The 21,954-nt window shown below is 39.9% G+C and overlaps 2 protein-coding genes across 2 annotated transcripts; both read right to left on the reverse strand.

Annotated features, from left to right (window-relative positions):
• Positions 1–1,197: 1,197 nt before the first annotated feature.
• On the reverse strand, positions 1,198–3,582 carry LOC130739593 (uncharacterized). The gene is made up of 4 exons (XM_057591930.1): positions 3,102–3,582; positions 2,607–3,007; positions 1,411–2,466; positions 1,198–1,284 (listed from the first exon to the last, which is right to left on the reverse strand). The coding sequence occupies exons 1-4, from the start codon at positions 3,580–3,582 to the stop codon at positions 1,198–1,200; spliced, it is 2,025 nt and encodes a 674-aa protein (XP_057447913.1).
• An 11,402-nt stretch (positions 3,583–14,984) lies between these two features.
• On the reverse strand, positions 14,985–21,854 carry LOC130731021 (amino acid permease 8-like). The gene is made up of 7 exons (XM_057583204.1): positions 21,696–21,854; positions 17,134–17,367; positions 16,887–16,980; positions 16,389–16,606; positions 16,057–16,196; positions 15,729–15,950; positions 14,985–15,652 (listed from the first exon to the last, which is right to left on the reverse strand). Exons 1-7 carry the CDS (start codon positions 21,763–21,765, stop codon positions 15,230–15,232), a joined length of 1,401 nt encoding a protein of 466 aa, XP_057439187.1. The 5' UTR covers positions 21,766–21,854; the 3' UTR covers positions 14,985–15,229.
• Between the last annotated feature and the right edge of the window lie 100 nt (positions 21,855–21,954).

A 21,954-nucleotide genomic window follows, 5' to 3' on the forward strand; every position in this document is an offset into this window, starting at 1 on the left:
CAAGGAAGAACTTTCTTACTACTTCACAAATGTCTTATATGGTTTTCCAATGTTGCTTGGAAAATAGCTCGTTGAGTCCATCAGGACCTGGGGCTTTTAGTTCTCCCATATTGTCAATGGCCTTTGAAATTCTGGCAACTGTCGGTCAGATGTTCTACCAGATGTTTAAGACATCTTGTGTAACATTACTCAAAACACAGTAAATATTGCAGCAAGATAAATGACTGAAAAACTAAAATCACACAGAAAATTGTTAACCCAGTTCGGTGCAATATCACCTACGTCTGGAGGGTTTTCACCCAAGAGAGATAATCCACTATTATAGAGAAATTATACACAAAAGGTCTCACAAGAACTGCCCTAGTTCAACTACCTTTTCTACCTAACTCTACCCGTGGAATATTACTTAGGTCTCCCCCTAAGTATGAGAACTCCCTCTCACTCTCTCACACAATCATTGCCACAGTGATTGAACTCAAACACGAGATACAAAGACAGATCTCAAGATCACACAATAAACACACAACCCTTAGCTCACAACTATTGCATAAAGCTGCTAAGGGAACAAGAACAGTATCAACTCAATGAAACCCTAATCCAATACACTGTCTCGATGCCTAACCAACTAGGTCTTGGGTCTTCATAAGTAATAGTCTTCCAGTCCTTGTCTTCGTTGGGCTTGAAAGATCACAGAGTCCACACACACAATCAGGAAGTTGTTATTAGAAACAAACAGACAACAAATCTACACATGATCTTCGGGTAGCTAATAAAAGTGCAGATTCCAACTTCCATAAATAGCTCCAAATCAAACTCCCTTGAACCGGGTTTGATTACACATATAATATTCCTTGACGGCGCACAGAAGCTCCCAATAGTAACCTAACTTGATCACAAAGTAATCAACTTGAAGCTTCACAACAAATCAACCAAGTTACAGAACGTTTCCCAGGGACACATGTCATAGCTCGATGTTACAACAACTTGTCCGACATCTTGCCACACAAACATACTTAGCTAAAATGCAGACAATCAAACAAAGGAACAACAATCTCCCCCTTTGTCAAATTTTAGCTAATACAATCCACTACCATAAGGACTCTTCAGAATACTTGCAGCTTGAAACATCAGAGAAGAGTAAACCACAACATATGAAGGTAGCTTACACACCGATTCACACATAGCTATCACATCAATTCACACATAGTTATCAACAACATCTATACACATCCAGAAGTAGTAGTACTCAAACACACAAGGCAGATCAGAGTGCACATCAGATAACTAGTGCATATAGCAACATAAGCAGGAATAACCAGAAACTACTCTGCAAACTACAACTACACTACTCCCCCTTATTAGCGCAATTTGGCAAAGACTCAAAGAAGATCATATGAAGAAACTGCATACAGTGGAGTGAACCATAATAGCTAACCAAAGTGTAAATATTGTAGAATTATTATAGACCATGAGAGAAGTAGTCTTCAGCAAATACATCCAAAACAATAGAACCATAAAATAACAAAGTGAAGCACTGGAAGTGGAAGAACTGGTAGAACCAGTTACATCCTCCTTTCCTGCTCCATCAGACTCCTCTTCTTCTTTGTCAGACCCACTTTCTTCTTCTCCAACAGTTTCATATTGAGCTTCTTCTTCAACAACTGTATTCTCATCCTCAGCATTCTCAGCTTCCTCTTCAACCTCTTCTTCCTCAACAGCAGCAGGAACTTCAGTCAAAGCTTTGATCAGTTGATCAACATTAAGTTTCCTTACCCTGCAAGCCTGAATAGTGTTTTGAAGTGTCTTGGAAACTTCCTGCAACTCAGCAACAATGTCTTCCTTCCTTGACCCAGGTGGCTTAGTGTCACTGGCACTGGCAGTTCCTCTAGAAGCAGATATCATGATGTCTGGAACATGTGGTCCAGTAAACATGCGATAATTAAATTTCAGAGGTTGAGGTTTCTTACCTAGAGGTTTATCAGCCCTCAGAATAGTGGAATGTTGGTGCAAGATAAGTCCAGAGAGAAGACAGGGAAACAAGATAGGTAGCTTCACAGCAAAGGAACTTGCATGCTTTAGAGTTTGCTCATAAACAAGATTACCAAAATCAAATTCTCCTCCTTTACCAATCAGGTAAAGCATTTTGGCCAGTGGTGGAGTCACTCTAGAGAGATGTTGAGTAGTCATCCAGTTTGTAGTGCCTATTTTGTAGAGCACAACATACTTAGCAGTAAGTTTTCCAGAGGGTAAGACCCCTTTATTTGGCCACTTCTTGACCAACTTCCCAGTAAGAGTGTTAGCAGCCCTATCCAAGTCAGGCTCCTCCTCAGTCACAGCATCAGGGCTTCTGCCCAAATAGGTGTTGATCACTTCAGGAGAGAAAGCAATTCCTTTTCCTCTCACAAACACTTTCCTATACTCAGCACTATCCTCATTATCACAATCAGAGGGAACACAATGAATTCCCTTACCTGTTGAATATAACACTTACCAATTCCAGTCACAGTCTTCATCAGCTCTGCCTATTCAATAACAACCATGATCTCAGTGTAGCTTAAGGCTTCTTCACTTAATTCTTTTTCAACAGCACCCCTCCTCTAGAACACAAATTTCCATCTCTGAGAAAACTCAGCAGAGTGGAAGGACACATTGTCCATGGGTGCATCTGGAACATTCAAGGGAATTCTCTTCCCCTTGACTCTTTTCTTGGCAGTGGTGGAGATGTCTGGAACATCTGGCTCGACATCTGGTTCAGAGTCAGTTTCAGAAACATGTTTCCTCTTCCTTCCATTAGAGACAGCAATCTTCTCCTCTTTCTTTTCCTTCTTTTCCTTCTTCTCAGAAACTGAGATCTGAGACGCTTTTGGACTTTTGGGGGTCTGAGCACCAGAACCCTTTTTCTTCTTTTTCTTCCTATCTGCATCATTCTTGCTTGCAGAAGCAGTGGCCTTCTTGCCAGCAGAGGCAGTGGCCTTCTTGATCAATTCTTCATTATCAGATTCCTCTTCTTCAGAGGCAATCAACACTTGTTACTTACCTTTTTCTGGACAAGGGTGCATGTGATTTCTCATGGGGGATCTCAGCAGAGGGAGTCTTCTCACTTGAAGATTCATGGCTTGCAACATCAGAAACATCGCCCTTCTCAGCATCACACTCATGAGAGTTCCCTTCAGAGTTGGAATTAGAACCACAATCTTCCTGTGATTCAACATCTGGCGTGACATCCTGTGCAGTGGCAGCATTAGCAAGAGTCTCCAATACATCATTGATGACTTGAGTTGCTTCATCATTGGGAACATCGATTTCTGGATCAACATCAACCTGGGGGTCAGGAATAGAATCTTCAGAGATGTCCTGAACACTGGAAGCTTTCCATGTTCCTTTCTTGACACCATGTTTGATTCTCAGACTTCTTGTCCTCTTAGCAGGTCCAGAAGATTCTGGAGAGGCAATTTTGGCAGAGGAGCGCGTAACCCTAGAGGGTGTAGAAGATGAAGTCTTCAATCCAAGAAATTTGACTCCATGAGAGTTTTTGACAGGCTTGGGACCGGCATCGTTCTTCTTTCCTGAATCTTGAGTCATGATTGTGAAGAACTTGAGACAAACACAAAAGTAACCGTTAGAGGTTAGAGAGAAAGATGATCGAAAATAACTGAGGTTTGTGTAATCAAGAGGATTCAGTTCTGTGACTTCCTCAATTTCTTCAAGGGCGGTTAAATAGAGAGAAAAATAGTTGTTGCCCTTGACATGTGTCAATATCTGCTATAAGTCAGTTATTACACAAATCCCTAATTTTCCTCTAAGTTTTTCAAATTTTGCCACATCTAAGGCTTTAGTAAAAATATATGCTAACTGCAGATCAGTTTCCACATGCTCAAGAGTAATTACTTTTTCATCAACCAAATCTCTGATAAAATGATATCGGATATCAATGTGCTTGGTACGACTGTGCTGAATAAGATTCTTTGAGATGTTGATGACGCTCAAGTTTTCACAGGACAATGTCATAACATCTTGTAAGACATTGTATTCTTTCAACATCTGCTTCATCCATAGTAACTGAGTGCATCCACTTCCAGCAGCTATGTACTCAGCCTCAACAGTAGATAAGGAGACACAGATTTGTTTCTTGCTGAACCAAGAGATAAGGTTACTCCCCAAAAAGAAACATCCTCCTGAAGTGCTCTTCCTGTTATTTGCATTTCCTGCCCAATCTGCATCACATTATCCCACAAGTCTAGAATTTGTATGATGAGCATAGAAAATACCATAGTCACTCGTTCCACTAACATACTTGATAATCCTTTTCACTTGAACAAGATGGCTTTCCTTAGGAGTAGCTTGATACCTTGCACACACTCCTACTGCAAAGGCAATGTCAGGTCTACTAGCAGTGAGGTACAGAAGACTGCCTATCATACTTCTGTAAAGACTTTGATCAACATCAGGACCACGGTCATCTTTTGTCAATTTTATGTGACTAGCTGCAGGAGTTCTTTTATGAGTTGAACCTTCAAGACCAAACTTCTTGACTAGTTCTTTGGCATACTTGCTCTGTGAAATAAGCATAGAGTCTTCCATCTGTTTAACTTGCTATCCTAGGAAGTAGTTTAATTCACCAACCAAACTCATCTCAAACTCAGATTTCATATGTTGAACAAAATGTTCTACCATGTGGTCTGACATCCCGTCAAAGACAATGTCATCCACATATATCTGAGCTATCATAAGATTTCCACCATCATTTTTCACCAATATGGTCTTGTCTATTCCTCCCTTGCTATATCCCTTATTTATCAGGAATTCAATCATTCTTTCATACCAAGCCCTTGGTGCTTGCTTCACTCCATACAATGATTTTCCCAACTTCTAAACATGTTCTGAAAATTTTGGATCTACAAAGCCCTTTGGTTGTTCTACATAGACTTCCTCATTCAGATATCCATTCAAGAAAGCACTCTTTACATCCATTTGGTACAACTTGAACTTCAGCAGACATGCTACTCCTAACAGCAATCTGATTGATTCCAATCGAGCAACAGGGGCAAAAGTCTCATCAAAACCAATTCCCTCAATCTGAGTATACCCTTGAGCAACTAATCTGGCTTTGTTTCTCGTCATAGTACCATTTTCATCTGATTTGTTTCTGAAAATTCACTTGGCACCAATCACATTCACACCATCTAGTCTAGGAACAAGATCCACACTTCATTCCTCATGATTTGACTCAGTTCTTCCTGCATGGCATTGATCTAGTACTCATCAGTTAGAGCTTCCTTGATGTTCTTTGGCTCAATCCTGAAGATAAAACAAGCATTTGCAATGATGTCTCTAGATCTAGTGATGAATCCTTCATTCAAACTCCCAATAATGTTCTCTTTGGGATGAATTTTCTGAATTCTAATTGATTTTTTCTTCTTCTGATTCAAGGTCAGACCTGCTGTCTGTGACATTTGGTATTTCATCAACTATCTGAGGCACATTATCATCTCCATCTATATTGTCTTCTTCCAGATTGTTTCCACTGTCATCCACAACCACATTTATGGACTCCATCATAGTCTTTGTGTGAGAATTGAAAACCATGTATGCCTTGCTATTCATTGAGTAACCCAGAAATATCCCTTCATCACTCTTGGGATCAAGTTTCCTTCTCTGTTCTCTATCAGTTAAAATGTAACATCTACTTTCAAAGACATGAAAGTACTTAACAGTAGGTTTCTTTCCCTTCCACAACTCATATAAAGTAGAATTAGTTCCTGAGCGGATAGTTACTCTGTTGTGAATATAACAAGCAGTATTTATGGCCTCAGCCCAGAAGTGATAAGGAACTTTCTTTGCATTAAGCATCACCCTGGCAGATTCTTGTAGAGTTCTGTTCTTCCTTTCAACCACACCATTCTGTTGAGGAGTGATAGGAGCTGAAAATTCATGCTTGATTCCTTCACTGACACAATATTTTGAGAATTTGCTATTCTCAAATTTCTTACCATGGTCACTTCTAATTCTCACAATACCATAGCCCTTCTCTATCTGGAGTTGTTGGCTTAGTTCTCTAAACACTTCAAAAGCTTCTGATTTTTCTGCAAGAAAGCTCACCCAAGTGAATCTTGAAAAATCATAAACACATATGATGACCCGGGTGTTTAAGTCATTTTTCTAGTTTATTTTTATGCATTTTAATATATTATTTAGGGTATTTTAGTCATTTTAAGTCACTTGAGGATTATTTCATGCATTTTATTATTTTTATTAGTTTTATTAGTTTTCATGATATCTTTCTAGTTTTTGTTAGGATTTAAATGGTTTTATTCTAGGATAAGATAAGTTTAATTTAGATTTTTATCTTATAATTATCTCTAATCTGTTTTTATTTGCTTTGTTTTAGAGGAAGATTTGAAGGAAATCAAGAGAAGATGAAGATATGGTGTGGCTGGAGATTTTGGCATCAAATCCGTGCGAATTCAGCTTGTTTCTCGCGCAAATGCTTGAGCTTCATGGTTGCTGGAATTTTCTGCACGAAAACTCGTGCCAATCCTTCCCTGTTTCGCGCAATTTCCATGCTTTTCCATTTATGCCCGAATTTCCATGCTATTTTCAGTGTTTTATGGCGCAAATGCGCCAAGCTCTGCTGGAAGGTTATAAAACACGGTTTTAACCTAATTTTTGCTATTCTTGGAGATGGAACACACTTTTGAGACTCTTTGGAGGCAGAGCTTTGAATTCTTTAGGTTCCTTTACAGGTTTCTACTGTAATTTGGATGTTTTGTCATCTTCTTCTTGAATTTTTCTCCAAGACTATGAGGAACTAATCCTCTTTTGCATTAGGGATAGATGAAGTTACATCTTTGATTATGTTTGGATTCGTTTCGGTTATTATATGAATGACTATATTTCGTTCTTGAATTTCTCTCTTGCTTTGATTGTTGTCTACGGCGCATAGATTGTTTTACTTGTTTCTATACAATTGGGAAATTGATAGGAACTAGGGATCTAGAGAGGAATTGGATTTTGGTCTCTACGCCTTAGGGATAAGGGTAGCAATAAATCTGTGATTGTCTGATATTCAACTGAATCTCTAGTTAATGAGGATTAGGTACTAAGAGATTAGCTATCACAAATTAACTAGAAGGAGAACTTGACTAAGGAATTAGTAAGTAATCACAAAGTCATAACACCTTGAATGAGTTTAGTCGAATTCATATGTAATTGGAGCGGGTACAAGCATAATGAGGGTAACAGGTTCAATTCCCTAGTGCAGCTTTTCTCCCTAAGTTTTCAAATCAACAACCATTTATTTGTTTTTCTTGATTTATTTTCGTGATAATCACAATCAATCAATCATCTATTTTTATCTTTGCAACTAAATTGGTAAATTTAGAAGTAAACTCACACAATCCTTGTGTTCGATAATTAAAACCCTGGGCGAAACTGTACACTTGCAGTTTGGCACATCAACATACAAACACATACCTTTTTCCACCAAAGTTTTCTTTCTGCATTGGTCTCATCAAGTCCATGTGCAACAATTCCAAAGATCTTGTTGTACCAACATGAGTCAGTTTCTTGTGAAATGTCTGAGTCTGCTTTCCAATATGACATTCTCCACACACTTTGTCCTCTTCAATCTTCAGTCTGGGAAGGCCTCTGATAGCTTCCTTAGATATGACCTTCTTCATGCTTTTAGGGTTTAGATGCCCTAATTTTTTATGCCATAGTTTTGCTTCATCTTCCTTTGACACGAGACACACTGAGGTCATAGCCTTGTTCTGTGGAGACCACATGTAGCAGTTGTCTTTGGATCTCACTCCAGTCATTAGGGGTGTAATCGGACCGGATTGGTTCGGATTTAGGGTGTTTAAATGTCCGAACCAATCAAACATGTTCGGTTTGGATTGGTTCAGATTTTCTAATTTTTGCTTCTAAATCCGAACCAAACCAACCCGATATCAATTGGATTGGTTCGGATCGGATGGTCGGGTTAGGAATAAAAAAATATTATTTAAAAATTTGCATGAAAATTATTCTAAAAACGTGAAAAAATATATATAAATATAGAAAAATTTAACATTTCCAAATAACAAAACATTCAATAATGACATAATCCATATAATCCAAATAAAACCAACATCTCCAATACATATAAATAGGCAATGTAATGGGATAGAATGTTTTGGATGAATGTAAATAACACTTCTCAATTCATTGGGTTGGTTCGGATAGATCGGTTTTTCAATTCCTAAATCTGATACCCGAACCGATGGTTGTCAGATGCAGTAAAAAAAATCCGAACCGAACTGATGATCCAATCCAACCCACCAAAATGTGTGCGGTTCGATCGGATTCGCGGATCGGACTGTACCCGCTTACACCCCTACCAGTCATGACCACTTCCTCATTCTCATCAGTAACTTTGCAGCCAGCTTTGTTGAATGGGACATTCAAGTCCAAGTCACACAATTGACTTATACTGATTAGGTTTGCTGTCAATCCTTCCACCAGTAGTACATTATTCAGATTTGGAGAGCTAATACTAACTATCTTCCCAGATCCTTTGATCTTACCTTTAGCACCATCACCAAAAGTGACATAACTGGTAGAATGTGGCTTGATATTGTCAAGATACATCTTCACACCTGTCATGTGCCTGGAACATCCACTATCAAAGTACCAATCCTCCTTAGAAGATACTCTCAGAGAAGTGTAAGCAACCAGTGCTGTGACATTGTTCTTAGGTTTCCATTCTCTTCTCTTTGGACTAGCATAAGTGTGCATCTGAGTAACCTTCCAATTTTGAGGAGCCACATACAGTCTGTAACAATAGGGTCTTGTATGTCCATGCTTACCACAGTGATGACATCTCCAGTTTGAGCTTCTCATTTTCTGAACTGGAGGATAAGAATAAGGAATCTGACACTACCCATGTTGAACACCATTTGAGCTTCTCATTGTGTCATATCCTTTGCCACTTTTCCTGTTTCCAAAATCAATTCAAACACATCAGTCCCTTTATTCAACATACGAACAGATTTTATCATGCCTTCAATCTTTGAATTCAGCACAGTGACTTATTCTTGAAGATTGTCATTTATGATCAGCAAATTCTGATTCTCAATCTCCAGATCCTTGACAATTCCTTCCAATTTCTTCCCTCTTTTACATGCATCCTTCCAGTTATTGAATATAAGTTTATAGGTTTCAGCAAGTTCCTCCTCATATATCTCACCATCACTTGACTCTGTTTCAGAGTTGCACTTCACAGTAAGACCCATGACTTGAGGTTCATCTTCATCTTTTGTGTCATCATCAGACCAAGTTGCCACCATCTCTTTTCCTAGTTTCTTTAGATAGGTAACACATTCTGCTTTAATATGCACATATCCTTCGCATTCATGACACTAGACTCATTTTCTTTTGTTGGGCTTGTCTTCTTCCTTGTTTCTGCGAGCAAAACCAGAGTTCTTCCCAATGTCAGACTGTTTGTCTGGCACATTTGGTCTAGGTCTTCTTTCAAACCTCATCATAACTTTGTTGAACTTTCTCCCAAGCAAAGCTATTGCCTCAGACAGATTTTCATCAGACTCTTTCTCACTTGAATCATCATCTTCAGCCTTTGACACAAATGCTATGCTTTTACTCTTCTTATCTGACATTTCATTCAATGACATCTCAAAGGTTTGCAAAGAACCAATTAATTCATCAACTTTTATGTTGCCAATATCCTGAGCTTCCTCAATTGCTGTCACCTTCATATCAAATCTCTTAGGTAAAACCTGATAATTTTTCTAACTAACTTTTCCTCAGACATTTGTTCTCCAAGGGCAAATGATGCATTTGTCATGTCTCGCACCCTCATCTGAAATTCAGAAACAGTTTCATCCTCCTTCATCTTCAGATTCTCAAACTGAGTGGTGAGAAGTTGAAGTCTTGACACTCTCACTCTTGTAGTATCTTCATGAGCCACCCTGAGGATTTCCCAAGCATCCTTAGCCACAGTGCATGTGTTGATCAATCTGAACATGTTCTTGTCCACTCCATTGAAGATGACATTCAGTGTTTTTGAGTTTGCTAGAGCTTCATCATCTTCTTCTTTGGTCCATTCTTCCTCAAGCTCCAGTTCAGTGGTTGAAGTTCCTTCTTTGTCACTCTTCATCGGGTGCTTCCAACCTTTGACAATAGATTTCCATGTATTGCTATCAATGGATCTCAAGAATGAAATCATTCGTGCTTTCCAGTAGTCATAGTTAGAGCCATCCAAGATTGGTGGCCTATGCACATATCCTCCTTCCTTGATGTTGTTCATAATACCAGAAATGTCTCCCTAGATCTCACCCAATAGTAGAACAGGGGTGCCTGCTCTAATGCCAATTGAAATTCTGGCAACTGTCGGACAGATGTTCTACCAGATGTCTAAGACATCTTGTGTAACATTACTCAAAACACAGTAAATATTGCAGCAAGATAAATGACTGAAAAACTAAAATCACACATGAAATTGTTAACCCAGTTCGGTGCAATATCACCTACGTCTGGAGGGTTTTCACTCAAGAGAGATAATCCACTATTACAGAGAAATTCTACACAAAAGGTCTCACAAGAATTGCCCTAGTTCAACTACCTTTTTCTACGTAACTCTACCCGTGGAATATTACTTAGGTCTCCCCCTAAGTATGAGAACTCCCTCTCACTCTCTCACACAACCACTGCCACAGTGATTGAACTCAAACACGATTTACAAAGACAGATCTCAAGATCACACAGTAAACACACAACCCTTAGCTCACAACTATTGCATAAAGCTGCTAAGGAAACAAGAACAGTATGAACTCAATGAAACCCTAATCCAATACACTGTCTCGATGCCTAACCAACTAGGTATTGGGTTTCATAAGTAATAGTCTTCCAGGCCTTGTCTTCGTTGGGCTTGAAAGATGACAGAGTCCACACACACAATCAAGAAGTTGTTATTAGAAACAAACATGCAACAAATATGCACATGATCTTCGGGTAATTAATAAAAGTGCAGATTCCAACTTCCATAAATAGCTCCAAATCAAACCCCCTTGAACCGGGTTTGATTACACATAGAATATTCCTTGACGGCGTACAGAAGCTCCTAATAGTAACCAAACTTGATCACAAAGTAATCAACTTGAAGCTTCACAACAAATCAACCAAGTTACAGAACGTTTCCCGGGGACACATGTCATAGCACGATGTTACCACATACTTAACTAAAATGCAGACAATCAAACAAAGGAACAACAACCTTTTTTTACTTCTTCATTGTTACTTGTTCCAATATAGGTGCATTGCACTGAGGTGGTATAACATTTGGGATATCTTCCACCCCCTGTTCTAAAGCACACGGTCCAGAATAAGAAAAGAGTTATGAGTAGAAGCTTTCAATTGCCAGCACAATTTGGTATGTCTCTTTAGCCCATTCACCATTATCGGTTTTGATTTTCAATAGCTTATTTCTTCCCCTTCTTTGCAGAGTAGTGGCATGGAAGAATTTAGAATTCCGGTCTCCCCATTACAGCCATTTTAGTCGTGATCTCTGCCCCCAATATTTTTCTTCTTGTTCCCAAAGGGATTTAATTTGTTTTTGGATGTCCCTCATGGCCTCTGTGATCTGGGGAGAGGAGTCTTGATTACCCAAGGCTTCAAGTTTCTTCTTAAGAGCACTAATCTCCTTATCGACTCTTTTGAAAGTATTTTTGCTCTCGGATGTCAAAGATTGACTGGTTTTTTTGATTTTTGCCTGTAGGGTGGACCAAACAGATTCCTGGTGCCTAGCAGCGTTCCAGCTTGTATTAACCACTTGACCACAGTGCTTGTGATCCCCCCAGTACGCTTCATACTTGAAGGGAGTGAGACTCCTTCCCTTGGGCTTCATGGATATGATTATTGGGCTATGGTCAGAGGAAACAAGAATAGCTTGAAATTCGGCATGTGGGTACTGTTGTCTCCACTCCCAATTAGTGAGTATTCTATCTATTCGTTCCCTTATGAGAACTTCTTGTCTTCTACCTCCTCTCCATGTAAACTTGCACCCACTGAAGTCTGTATCCATCAGGGCGTTAGATCGGATAAAGTCGCGGAATAACAGGATCATGTTCGTGCAGGCGGGGCGAAGCCCTTCCTTTTCATGTGGATAAAGGATTTCATTAAAATCCCCAAAACAGAGCCATGGTCTGGAGCTACAGGTTTGAAGGCAGGAAATTTCATCCTAGAGATGTTTCCTCTGTGCAAAGTCTGGATGGCCATACACAAAAGTATTGCACCAAGAAGCTCCATCTTCTTTAGGACTCAAGATGGAATGAATATAGTTGTCAGTAAAAGATAAAATTTCAACTTGTAGATCCTTTTTCCAGAGGAGACTCAGTCCTCCAGACAAGCCTTGTGGTTCAACGGAGAAAGAAAAATCAAACCTTAAATATTTTTTGAGTTTTTCAATTTTTTTCTTTTTTATTTATTTTTTTAATAAGGAAAATAAGAGAAGGGGAAAAATACTTACAGAGGTTCCTAAGTTCAATCATTGTTGCAGGGGAGGCAGCCCCACGACAGTTCCAACTGATTAGAATCATGGGACTGTTGGGGGCTTGATTTGGCCTGCCTCCTCGGCCTTTGAAGATACTGAGTTCCCCTAATAAAGAGATGTAGATATGCGCTACAGCTTAGGGTCCAAGAAACAACCTACATTATTCTTTTCTTCATTTTCAAGACTACTCTCTCTTCCTCGTTTGAGTGAGAGTTTGTCCAGAGATATGGAGTACCGGTGCTCTGTATCAGAAGTTGGTGGATCCTCTTCTCCATCCTCTTGCGGAAATTCAACAAAGTATTTGGTGGCAGAAGAGCTTTTCTGAATCTCTCGTCTTGGTTCCCACACTTGAGGAGGGGGTTCCCTAAGATAGCTTTCTTTCTAAAGGTGACCATGATATGGTCCAGAGTTGAAGGCTTTTTTTCTCTGTCTTCTCAACACTAGAGAATTATTGTTAGTTGGCCCACCCTTGCTTGTGAAAGGCTAGCTTCCATAGGGCCCAGGAGAAGGAAGCCTCGAACTAGTCTTGCACGGTATGTGGTTGTATGCACTTGTATCCGCATGTTTGGGCCCATACCCATCTTTTTGTAGGCCCAAATACTCCCTTCTTGCAGGTCCTAGCCCCACTTCAAGATTTAGGGAGTTTAAATCTACCTTGATAGGTTTTGGCCCCGGGGCATCAACTAAAAAACCCAGTGGGGAGAGAGTGTACCACTTGTTGTCGTTGTTGTCCAAGTTTGCCCTCAAATCGCTACTTGGGTGGCCAACATTCTTAGGCGAGGTGACAGACACACTCCTAGAGACGCCATCGTCATCAATACCAGAAACAGCGCCCCCAATAGGCAATCCGTGAACCGGTGGGCCATCCCCAAGACCTAAGTTCCCTATCAGGGAGTGATGCTTCAGTAGAAGGTTCCCTCAAAGTTTCGCAAATGCCCTTCCCTGAAGATTCCCAGTAGAAGGGGGAAAGGTAGGGTCGCAGGGTAAAAAAGTAAGGGGTGACTCCCTTAGGGGAAGCAAAGTTGACTCTTAAGGATTTTCTGTTGTACTGGGTCCCCCCTCGATTAGGCTGACAGGGTTGGTGGGGTCTGGCACGTGACCATGTCTCCCTGGTACGCTCTCTGTTGCCACCTCATATTCTCTCGGATATGACTGTGGTGGCTGCACCTTTCTCAGGGAAGTTTCCGATAAGATAGAGTTAAGCGATTTAGCTTGTGGGACCCCTAGCTCCGGGCCAAACCTTGATTTCGAGGGGTTTGTACCGCCATGGCCTTTGGCTGAGTGCATCTCTTATGATCGTGGCCAATGATGCCACAGTTGTAGCAAAAACTAGTCAACTTCTCGTACTTGAGAAAAGCCCACGACTTGGACTGATCTTTCCTAGGGATCCAAAACCCAGTAATCAAAGGTCTCCTCGAATTAAGGCTCACCTTTACTCGCAAAAATGTTCTCAGTAAGTGGCCTTCAACAACAGGATTTTCCACCTCAAGGACAGGTGCTCTGCTATTTTATTAGCATTACCAGTTGAGAGGGAGTCAAGAGAGAGGCCATGAATCTGAACCAAGCAATCAATGAAGGAAAAGTCGAGCTCAAAGATAGAGGTCTCTGGATTCTAGCTTTGGAGACTCACTAAGTGGCCCATCACGCTCCAGGGGCCTCCTTCCCGAAACTTCTTAGCTATTAGACTGTCTCTGAAGTTGAAGAGGAAGACATTTACTCCCATATCAGCTATGGTGACACCATTCTTAAGCCCCCAGGCTTTGAAGAAGATATCCTTGACTGTATGTTTGCTCAAGGTTTTGTCTGTGAGAACTTTGCCTACAAGCGTCCTTCCTGCTAGCTGGAAACCCTCAGAGGGGTTAAATTGGAGCTGGATAGTAACTCCCTCCATATCTAGAGGGGACATATTAGTATCGCTTTCCATGGATGGAATGGTAGCATGGACTAGAGGTAGAGATCGAGAGGGGTTGGGGTAGAGGCAGAAACAGTGAAGGGATCAAACACAAACGACCTAAGGTCAAAGGGGGGGGGGAGGGGGGTTCACGATGACCCAAAGAGACCCTGTCGGGGTAGAGTACTCCGTTAGACGGAGAGAAAAGCCCTAGCAGAGGCCAGTCCAAAGGTGGTACTGATTGTGCCGATTCCTCAATTGAATTGTGGACATCAACATTAAGAATATTACTCACAATCACACAGATTTGAGAATAAAAAGAGAGGTCCCGGACTGGAACAAGAACTGGGATGGGGCCAATGTTTCCTGGATGCGTTCTCCAACCCACATGAGCCTTCATAGTTATGCTAGACCATTGAGTGTGTTGTTTCTTACCCCAACCGCTTGTACCCTTAATGGGCTTTTAGCCCAATGAAATAGTGATCTACATCACGTTGACAAAAAGGTCAGTTACGGACGTCCTATATATTAAGAAGGTACACTAAAAAATCACAAATCATGCAGATTTTTAAATTGTATAGTAGCTTCCCCAAAACTTCAAAGGAGTATAGTATAAATACTGAAACAAAATAATTTTACATTTTGAAAGCATCCTTCTGAAATAGGATTAAAGTAACCTTAGATGACAGCTAGTAAGAAATGACTAGCTAGAGGTAGTATTAATTAACCAGTTGTTGGAATATTGCCTCCAGGGCACATCATAGTATATTACTCATGCTTTGTGTTCCATGTGGCTATTGTTTATACGAGAATATCTTGTATTTGTGAAGATCCTGGCTTATTTGATGGATTGAACCAACTACAGCAGCCAATGAAACAAGTAAGCAGAGGCAGTTTAAAAGTTGGAGTGCACACCACTTCACTGATAGTTTTCTTATGCGTTTCTGGGCAATGTGCATTTGTATAGGGAAGAACACAACAAGAGGCCCGAACCCAATTGCTCCAAGCAGGGAAAGAACCTCATTGAAAAATGGCATTGCCATGGCAAGAATTGTAGCCAAAATCACGAATATCGTCCTCCATATTAGCCTGAACAGGTTGAAATAAACTGTTACACTGCCCATCCTGATTGGATATTCCTTGTTTATGAAATTTGAATCTGGCCAAACTATGTTAGCGCCCATTTCAACTACACGAAAGAATGGTTGAGCCATCACCTGCAATAAAATATTGATTTGATTTCTCAACAACAAAGTTTAACCAAAGTTAAATATCAAGTAGTAATCATCCAACCTGATATGCTCCAATCATGTGGATTACGATGAAACCATTTCCCAAGGCGACCAACCAAAAGGGCTCACGAAATCCAGTAAAAATGTTACCAGGTGTATGATCACCAAATGAAGCATAGCCAAGGCCACTACATAGTAGAAATACTGTTGTCATTGCTGTGATCCCTATCACGTTAGCCTTTTTCATTTGTTTATTTTCTGGTGGATGTGACTTTAGAGTGTCCTGTACCAAGCATGGAATAATCAGATTCAGAGTAAAAATAAAACCCACACACAATTCCAGTTTGTGCATCTCTTGGTTTCTTTTAATTGAGTAAATTGTGTTTTACCATTATATCATAAATAACAGTAGCGTAATTGCAAGCGAGTGCTATATTTCCCATTGAACTGAAAACCCTCCAAATTTTGTCTTCTGCAGACAGTTCCGGCCCTATTTTGGTTCCAGTTATGCTGGTTGAAGCTCCTTCTCCTGTTCTTAACCAAAATGCCATTGTAATGAAATTAGATACAACTTCATAACAAAAATATAACCATGAAAAAATAAGATAAATAAAAAATCTCTTGAATTTTGATAAATTTATAATTAAGAGATAAAATTAAACATTTATTAATTAAGGATAAATTCTCTGTATTAAATTATTGTTCTTATGATAAAAAGTACCTGAGATGAGAACCGAGAGACATAGCCCAATTGCAATGAATACATAACCAAATGAGGTGATAGCAGCAACTGTTGAGAGCCATGTGAGTTCGTGGAAGTTTGGGATCTGAGACAAGAAAATTTGCAATATCCCAAAGCCGATCATGAAGGGATTATAAGAAAATTTGCACTCAGCTGCATGTCCTCTTTGGTGGAAGCAAACTGCTTTCTTTATAGCTCTGCAGTACTCATATTACATTCATCATCGATCATGAACCACACAAAGCAGGGAAAATCATAAATCAATCTGATCGACCTTGAGGATCTAAAGAAAGAAATTCTTAAAATGATGTCACACCTGCACATTATTTTAACCGGCCACCATGAAAAGATGGGATGTCTAACTTACTCATAGACTTAAATAATCACATTAATTCTCCTAACAAAAACAATGTTATTAATAACAATTCAAGTAATATAGTACAACTAATTAACTAGCTCGTTAATGTAATAACGTACACCAAGCTTATGGATGAAGTTATTGTGTAGCCCACTGTGATCCCGGCGAGCTTCGCATATACAATTGATCCACAAATCACTTGCATCGTTCCACCTGTATATTATCAAATACCAGTATGAAAATTTTGGATAAATGTGTGATGTTGAATCACTATCTTGGTCATCAAGATTTGATTCCTCCCATCTTGCACAATAACAATTATTTCCTATGTATGTGATACTGGGAAAGTGCGAAATACGTACGTACCTAAGTATGCCTTGACAGCCTGCATGTAAGTGTAATTTCTCTTGCCATTGACTGGGTCTGGAAATCTGTAGCAATCGGCTACAAGGCTGTAAGTGAAAACAGAAATGGATGCAAATAAGAGCACGCTGGCTATACCAGCTATCCATCCTAGTTGGGCCAATGCCCACGCTAGAGCTAGCACACCAGCCCCAATCACCACCGTTATTATGTGCGTCGTAGCAGTAAAAGCATTCCCTGCGTACAATTGTAACCCAAAATATTATATGTATTTTATTTTATTTAGCATTTTCTGATTCAAACTAAGCAAATAAAAAAAAAAATACATACAAGTTTCTATTGAAAGAAATTTTTAAAACATTAATATATTAGATATTATAATTCAATATAAACGGTTGGACTTCAGTTTAATTTACTATTGATCTGTTTTTTTAACCTTATTTAATAGCTTATTACAGAATAGAAAAATATTAACAGAAAAGGATGCAAGTATTATAAGAGATAACAGAGAAAAGAGGAAAAGGAAAAAGCCAGTAGCTTCATGAAGGAGAAAGTAACTGCATTACAGAAAATGAATTTTCAGTTAAAATACATTGAATCTGACCCCAGCTTATATAATATGAATCTAATACTAAGCTGGTAACTAATTCTGTTATTAAACTCTAACAGCTAAGCAGCAGATGCTTGTTTAGTATCTAATACCCCCTACAAGCTGGAGGATGGTATATGTCAACCATACCCAGCTTGGGAAGTAGGGAAACAAAGACATGAAAAGAGGTAGCTTTTGTAAACAAATCAGCTAATTGATCTTTGGATCCAATAGGAAGCGGATGCATTAAGCCAGCTTGTGATTTTCCCCGGACTATGTAAGTATGTGACAATCAATGTCCAAATGTTTTGTCCGTTCATGAAAAACGGGGTTGGCAGCTATGTAGAGAGCACTTTGATTGTCACAATAGAGAGCTGGTGTTCGGAAAGAAGTGACCTGAAGATCTTTCAATAGGTAAGTGAGCCATTGAAACTCACAAGTAGCAGCCGCAAGCGCATGATATTCCGCCTCAGAAGACGATCAAGAGATTGTGGTCTGTTTCTTAGCTTTCCAGGAAACTAAGGAAGAGCCCAAAAAGAAACAATAACCAGTAATAGATTTGCATGAATCAGGACAGCCACCCCAGTCGGTATCACTGAATCCAAGTAATTGAAGCTCAGAAGTTCTTGGAAAGAATAAACCAAGCCCAGGTGAACCTTTCAAGTACCAAATCACACGCATGGCAGCTTGATGATGCTGCTCAGTTGGAGAGACCATTAATTGGCTTAGCTGAGCGAAACTAATAGCAGGCCTAGATGTAGTGAGATAAAGGAGACAACCTACAAGGCGCCTATAGGCCTGAGGATCAGTAAGTTTATGCCCATGTTGTAGCCGTATGGTACTGTCCAATGGTGTAGCAGCAGGTTCGGATCCCATGAGACCTGAATCATGGAGTAAATCCAAACAAGATTTCCTTTGACAAAGAGAAAAATTTTCAGGGTGCCAAGATCCTTGATCCTGAAAGCTTTGTCATGAAGTTTCATGACTAGAGTGAATTCAGCTAGGAAAGAACCAGCCAAAAGAATGTCATCCACATATATTAAGAAAGCTGTGAAATCAGACCCTGACTTCTTAGTAAAAAGAGTGGAATCTGACTGTGCTTGCTGATATCCATGCTGGAGAAGCAAAGTGGTGAGTTTCTCAAACCATCTCCTACTCGCTTGCTTAAGCCCGTACAAAGATTTCTGGAACTTACAAACTTTATATTGATTCTAGGAGAAGAAAGTCCATCAGGAATTGACATATAGACATCCTCTTTAAGGTCACCATGGAGAAATGCGTTGTTGACGTCCAACTGGTGAAGGTGCCAATGATGAATTGAGGTTAAAGCAAGCAAAAGACGGATTAGTTGTCATCTTAGCAACTGGGTAAAAGGTGTCAAAATAGTCAATCCCCTCAATTTGTGAATAACCTTTGGCCACTAAACGCGCTATATAGCGTTCAATAGAGCCATTAGCATATCTTTTGATTTTGTATACCCATTTACTTCCAATAGGAACAACCTCAGGAGGTAAATCTACAATCTTCCAAGTTCAAGTCTGTTAAAGAGCTTGTAATTCTGCATCCATGGCACCACGCCAACACGGAAATTGAAAAGCCTGCTTGAAGGTTTTAGGCTCTGGGATACTGGTCAATGATAGTGTGTAGTGTTTGTGTGAAGGAGATAAATGCGTATAGTCAAGCCTTCTCAGCCTCTGAGAATTTCTTCTCTTCGGAAACTCCCTTGGCCTCACAGTGCTGCTCCACCGTGATGATCCAGCCATAGGCCCATCTCCCGTCAAATTCTGGAAACATCCTCATGAATCAATGGTTACCACAGCACCTAGATCGGTGCTCTGATACCAATTGATGAACTCACAGAAATGCGGATATTTAGCGGAGGAAGAACATGGACCAAATAACAATTTGAAAATAATAAACATAGACCAAATAACAATTTGGTCCATGTATTTCCAGCAAAAACTTCAAAACCACCACAGATGGAATAACAACTCACAAATCGCAATCGCAGGTGGAATCGCAAATCGCAATTGCAGATTGAATCACAAATTGCAATCATAGATGGAAATGCAAATCGGAAATCGCAGATGGAAATCACGACGTCGCAGAAGGTAGCAGAGCCCCAGCCAATGGTGCTCTGATACCATATTAGAGATGACAGAGAAAAGAGGAAAAGTAAAAAGGCAGTTGCTTTTTCATGAAGGAGAAAGTAACTAACTGTGTATTACCCAGCTTATGTAATATGTATCTAATACTAAGCTAGTAACTAATTCTGTTATTAAACTCTAACAGCTAAGTAAGGTGGCTTATAGGGTGCAAGAGCATCATAGGTCTTGCACCATGCAAGATCAAAAAATACCTGTTATAACAGGTTATGTTTACCTGTTAAAAAAAATCAAAACAATATAATGCACTAATAGTACTAAAATACCCTTTCCTCTCTCTTCTCTTTCACTCTCCTCTCCCCTCTCTCTGCTCCTTTAGCCGTTTCATTTCTTCTCCGGCGAGCTCCCCTCCGCCGTGTTTCGTTGCTTCTCCGGCAAGCTATTCTCCACCGCGTTTTCTTTCTTCTCAGTCGATCGTTGCGCCTCCGTCGTGCTTCTCCGTAATTGTTACGCCTCCATCAACCAGCCACCGAGAACAGATCCGCGCTCTTTTCCCCTTGATCTCGCCGGAGCAGCCATCACTCGAGCTCCGCCGCTGACGCCCCCATAACCACCACGCGACACCGTTGTTTCCTCTTCCTCGCCGCCCAGATCCAAAGCCCATCGCTTGCATCGTCGACCAAATCCAATACCCAGATCTAGTTTCTTGAAACCTCTCTTCAAACTCCTCTAGCAGTGTTGGTTCAATAGACTCAAACCCAAAGGGGTGCACTTAAGACCAAGCAGTAGTTCTTGGAATAGATCTGCAACTTGGTGATGTGATTTGGAAGACCCACATGTTCATCCCAAAATCTGAAGATCCATTGGCCAAAATCACAGATGCGATTTGGTTTACCTTCGTTTTCTGGGTTTTTTCTCTGAACTTTTTTGGGTTTTTTTTGGTGCTGTATTATTATCTTGATGAGTTGTCTGCTTGATTTTCTCTCAATGATAAAGTTGTGGCTTTATGTGAAGTAATTTTGATTTGAACTTCAGGCTTTGTGTTGGTTAAAGCTTGCAAGTTGCAATCCGTTTATTGTAAATTTACAGCAAAAAATTCCAGATGCAATGATGTATTACAATTCAATGTTCTTTTGTCCTTTGGTTTCATTAATATGGTATATCCAGTGTTATGTTGATGGATAACAAAGAAAATGGGTAATGAAAAAACAAAAAGAAGGGGAGGAAACATGACCACCGCCCGGGAAGGGATGAGGGAAAGGAAGTGACCACTGCCCTGAAATCCTCCGGCAGCCGCCGAGGTGGTTGGTCGGAGTTGGCCACAGTGGCACACTTGCAGGTGAAGAGATCAAAGAAGATCAAGGGAGAAATGATGGGGCACACAATAAGGGGCTTTAGTGTCATAATCAAATTGAAACATTAAAAAATTGAAAAATCCATTTAACAGGATAAAGTATAAACAGGTTTCTCATTCTCCACCATGATAGGTGTTGCCATCCCATTGGCTCTTGCAAGAGTGGCATGGGTGCAAGACCCATCCACTATTGCACCTTATACATCACCGCTAAGTAACATGTATCTTTTTGGTTACAGAGGAAAAGTAAGTAACATGTATCTAATAAGTGTTCATGGCAGAAGAGTGTTAAAAAATACTAATATGATAATATCTATCATCACAAATTTTTCTCATCAGTACTTTTCAAATTTATGAGATTCTCTCTGTCATCAGTACTTATAAAATTTTCAATCACAAAAAAGATAATAAATACTCATCAGAAAAATTGGTGATAGAAATCTTGAAGAGAATTAGAATAGAATCTGAATACAAAGAAACTGGGAGGTAGAAGCAGAGAGAGAAAAAGAAAAGGAACCTGTTCTTGGGATTCTCCCATCATCGTCTAACTCGAGTTCCATGAGAGCCTTGGTGATACTGCTGCTCATGTAGATCCCCTTATCTGCACTGACGACTTTACCCGTATATTTGGAGAAAGGGGAAGTGAGTGGTTACGCTTCTTTCTGGAAAAGTGGAAATGCACGGACCAAATAACAATTTGAAAATAATAAAAAAATATAATCGGCGACTGTCATTTTCTTTTTCCTTTTTTTATTTAAAATCAGGAGTTGATTTTG

The sequence above is a fragment of the Lotus japonicus genome, chromosome 1 (genome assembly GCF_012489685.1).
Source record: "Lotus japonicus ecotype B-129 chromosome 1, LjGifu_v1.2".
NCBI classification, from domain to species: Eukaryota; Viridiplantae; Streptophyta; class Magnoliopsida; order Fabales; family Fabaceae; genus Lotus; species Lotus japonicus.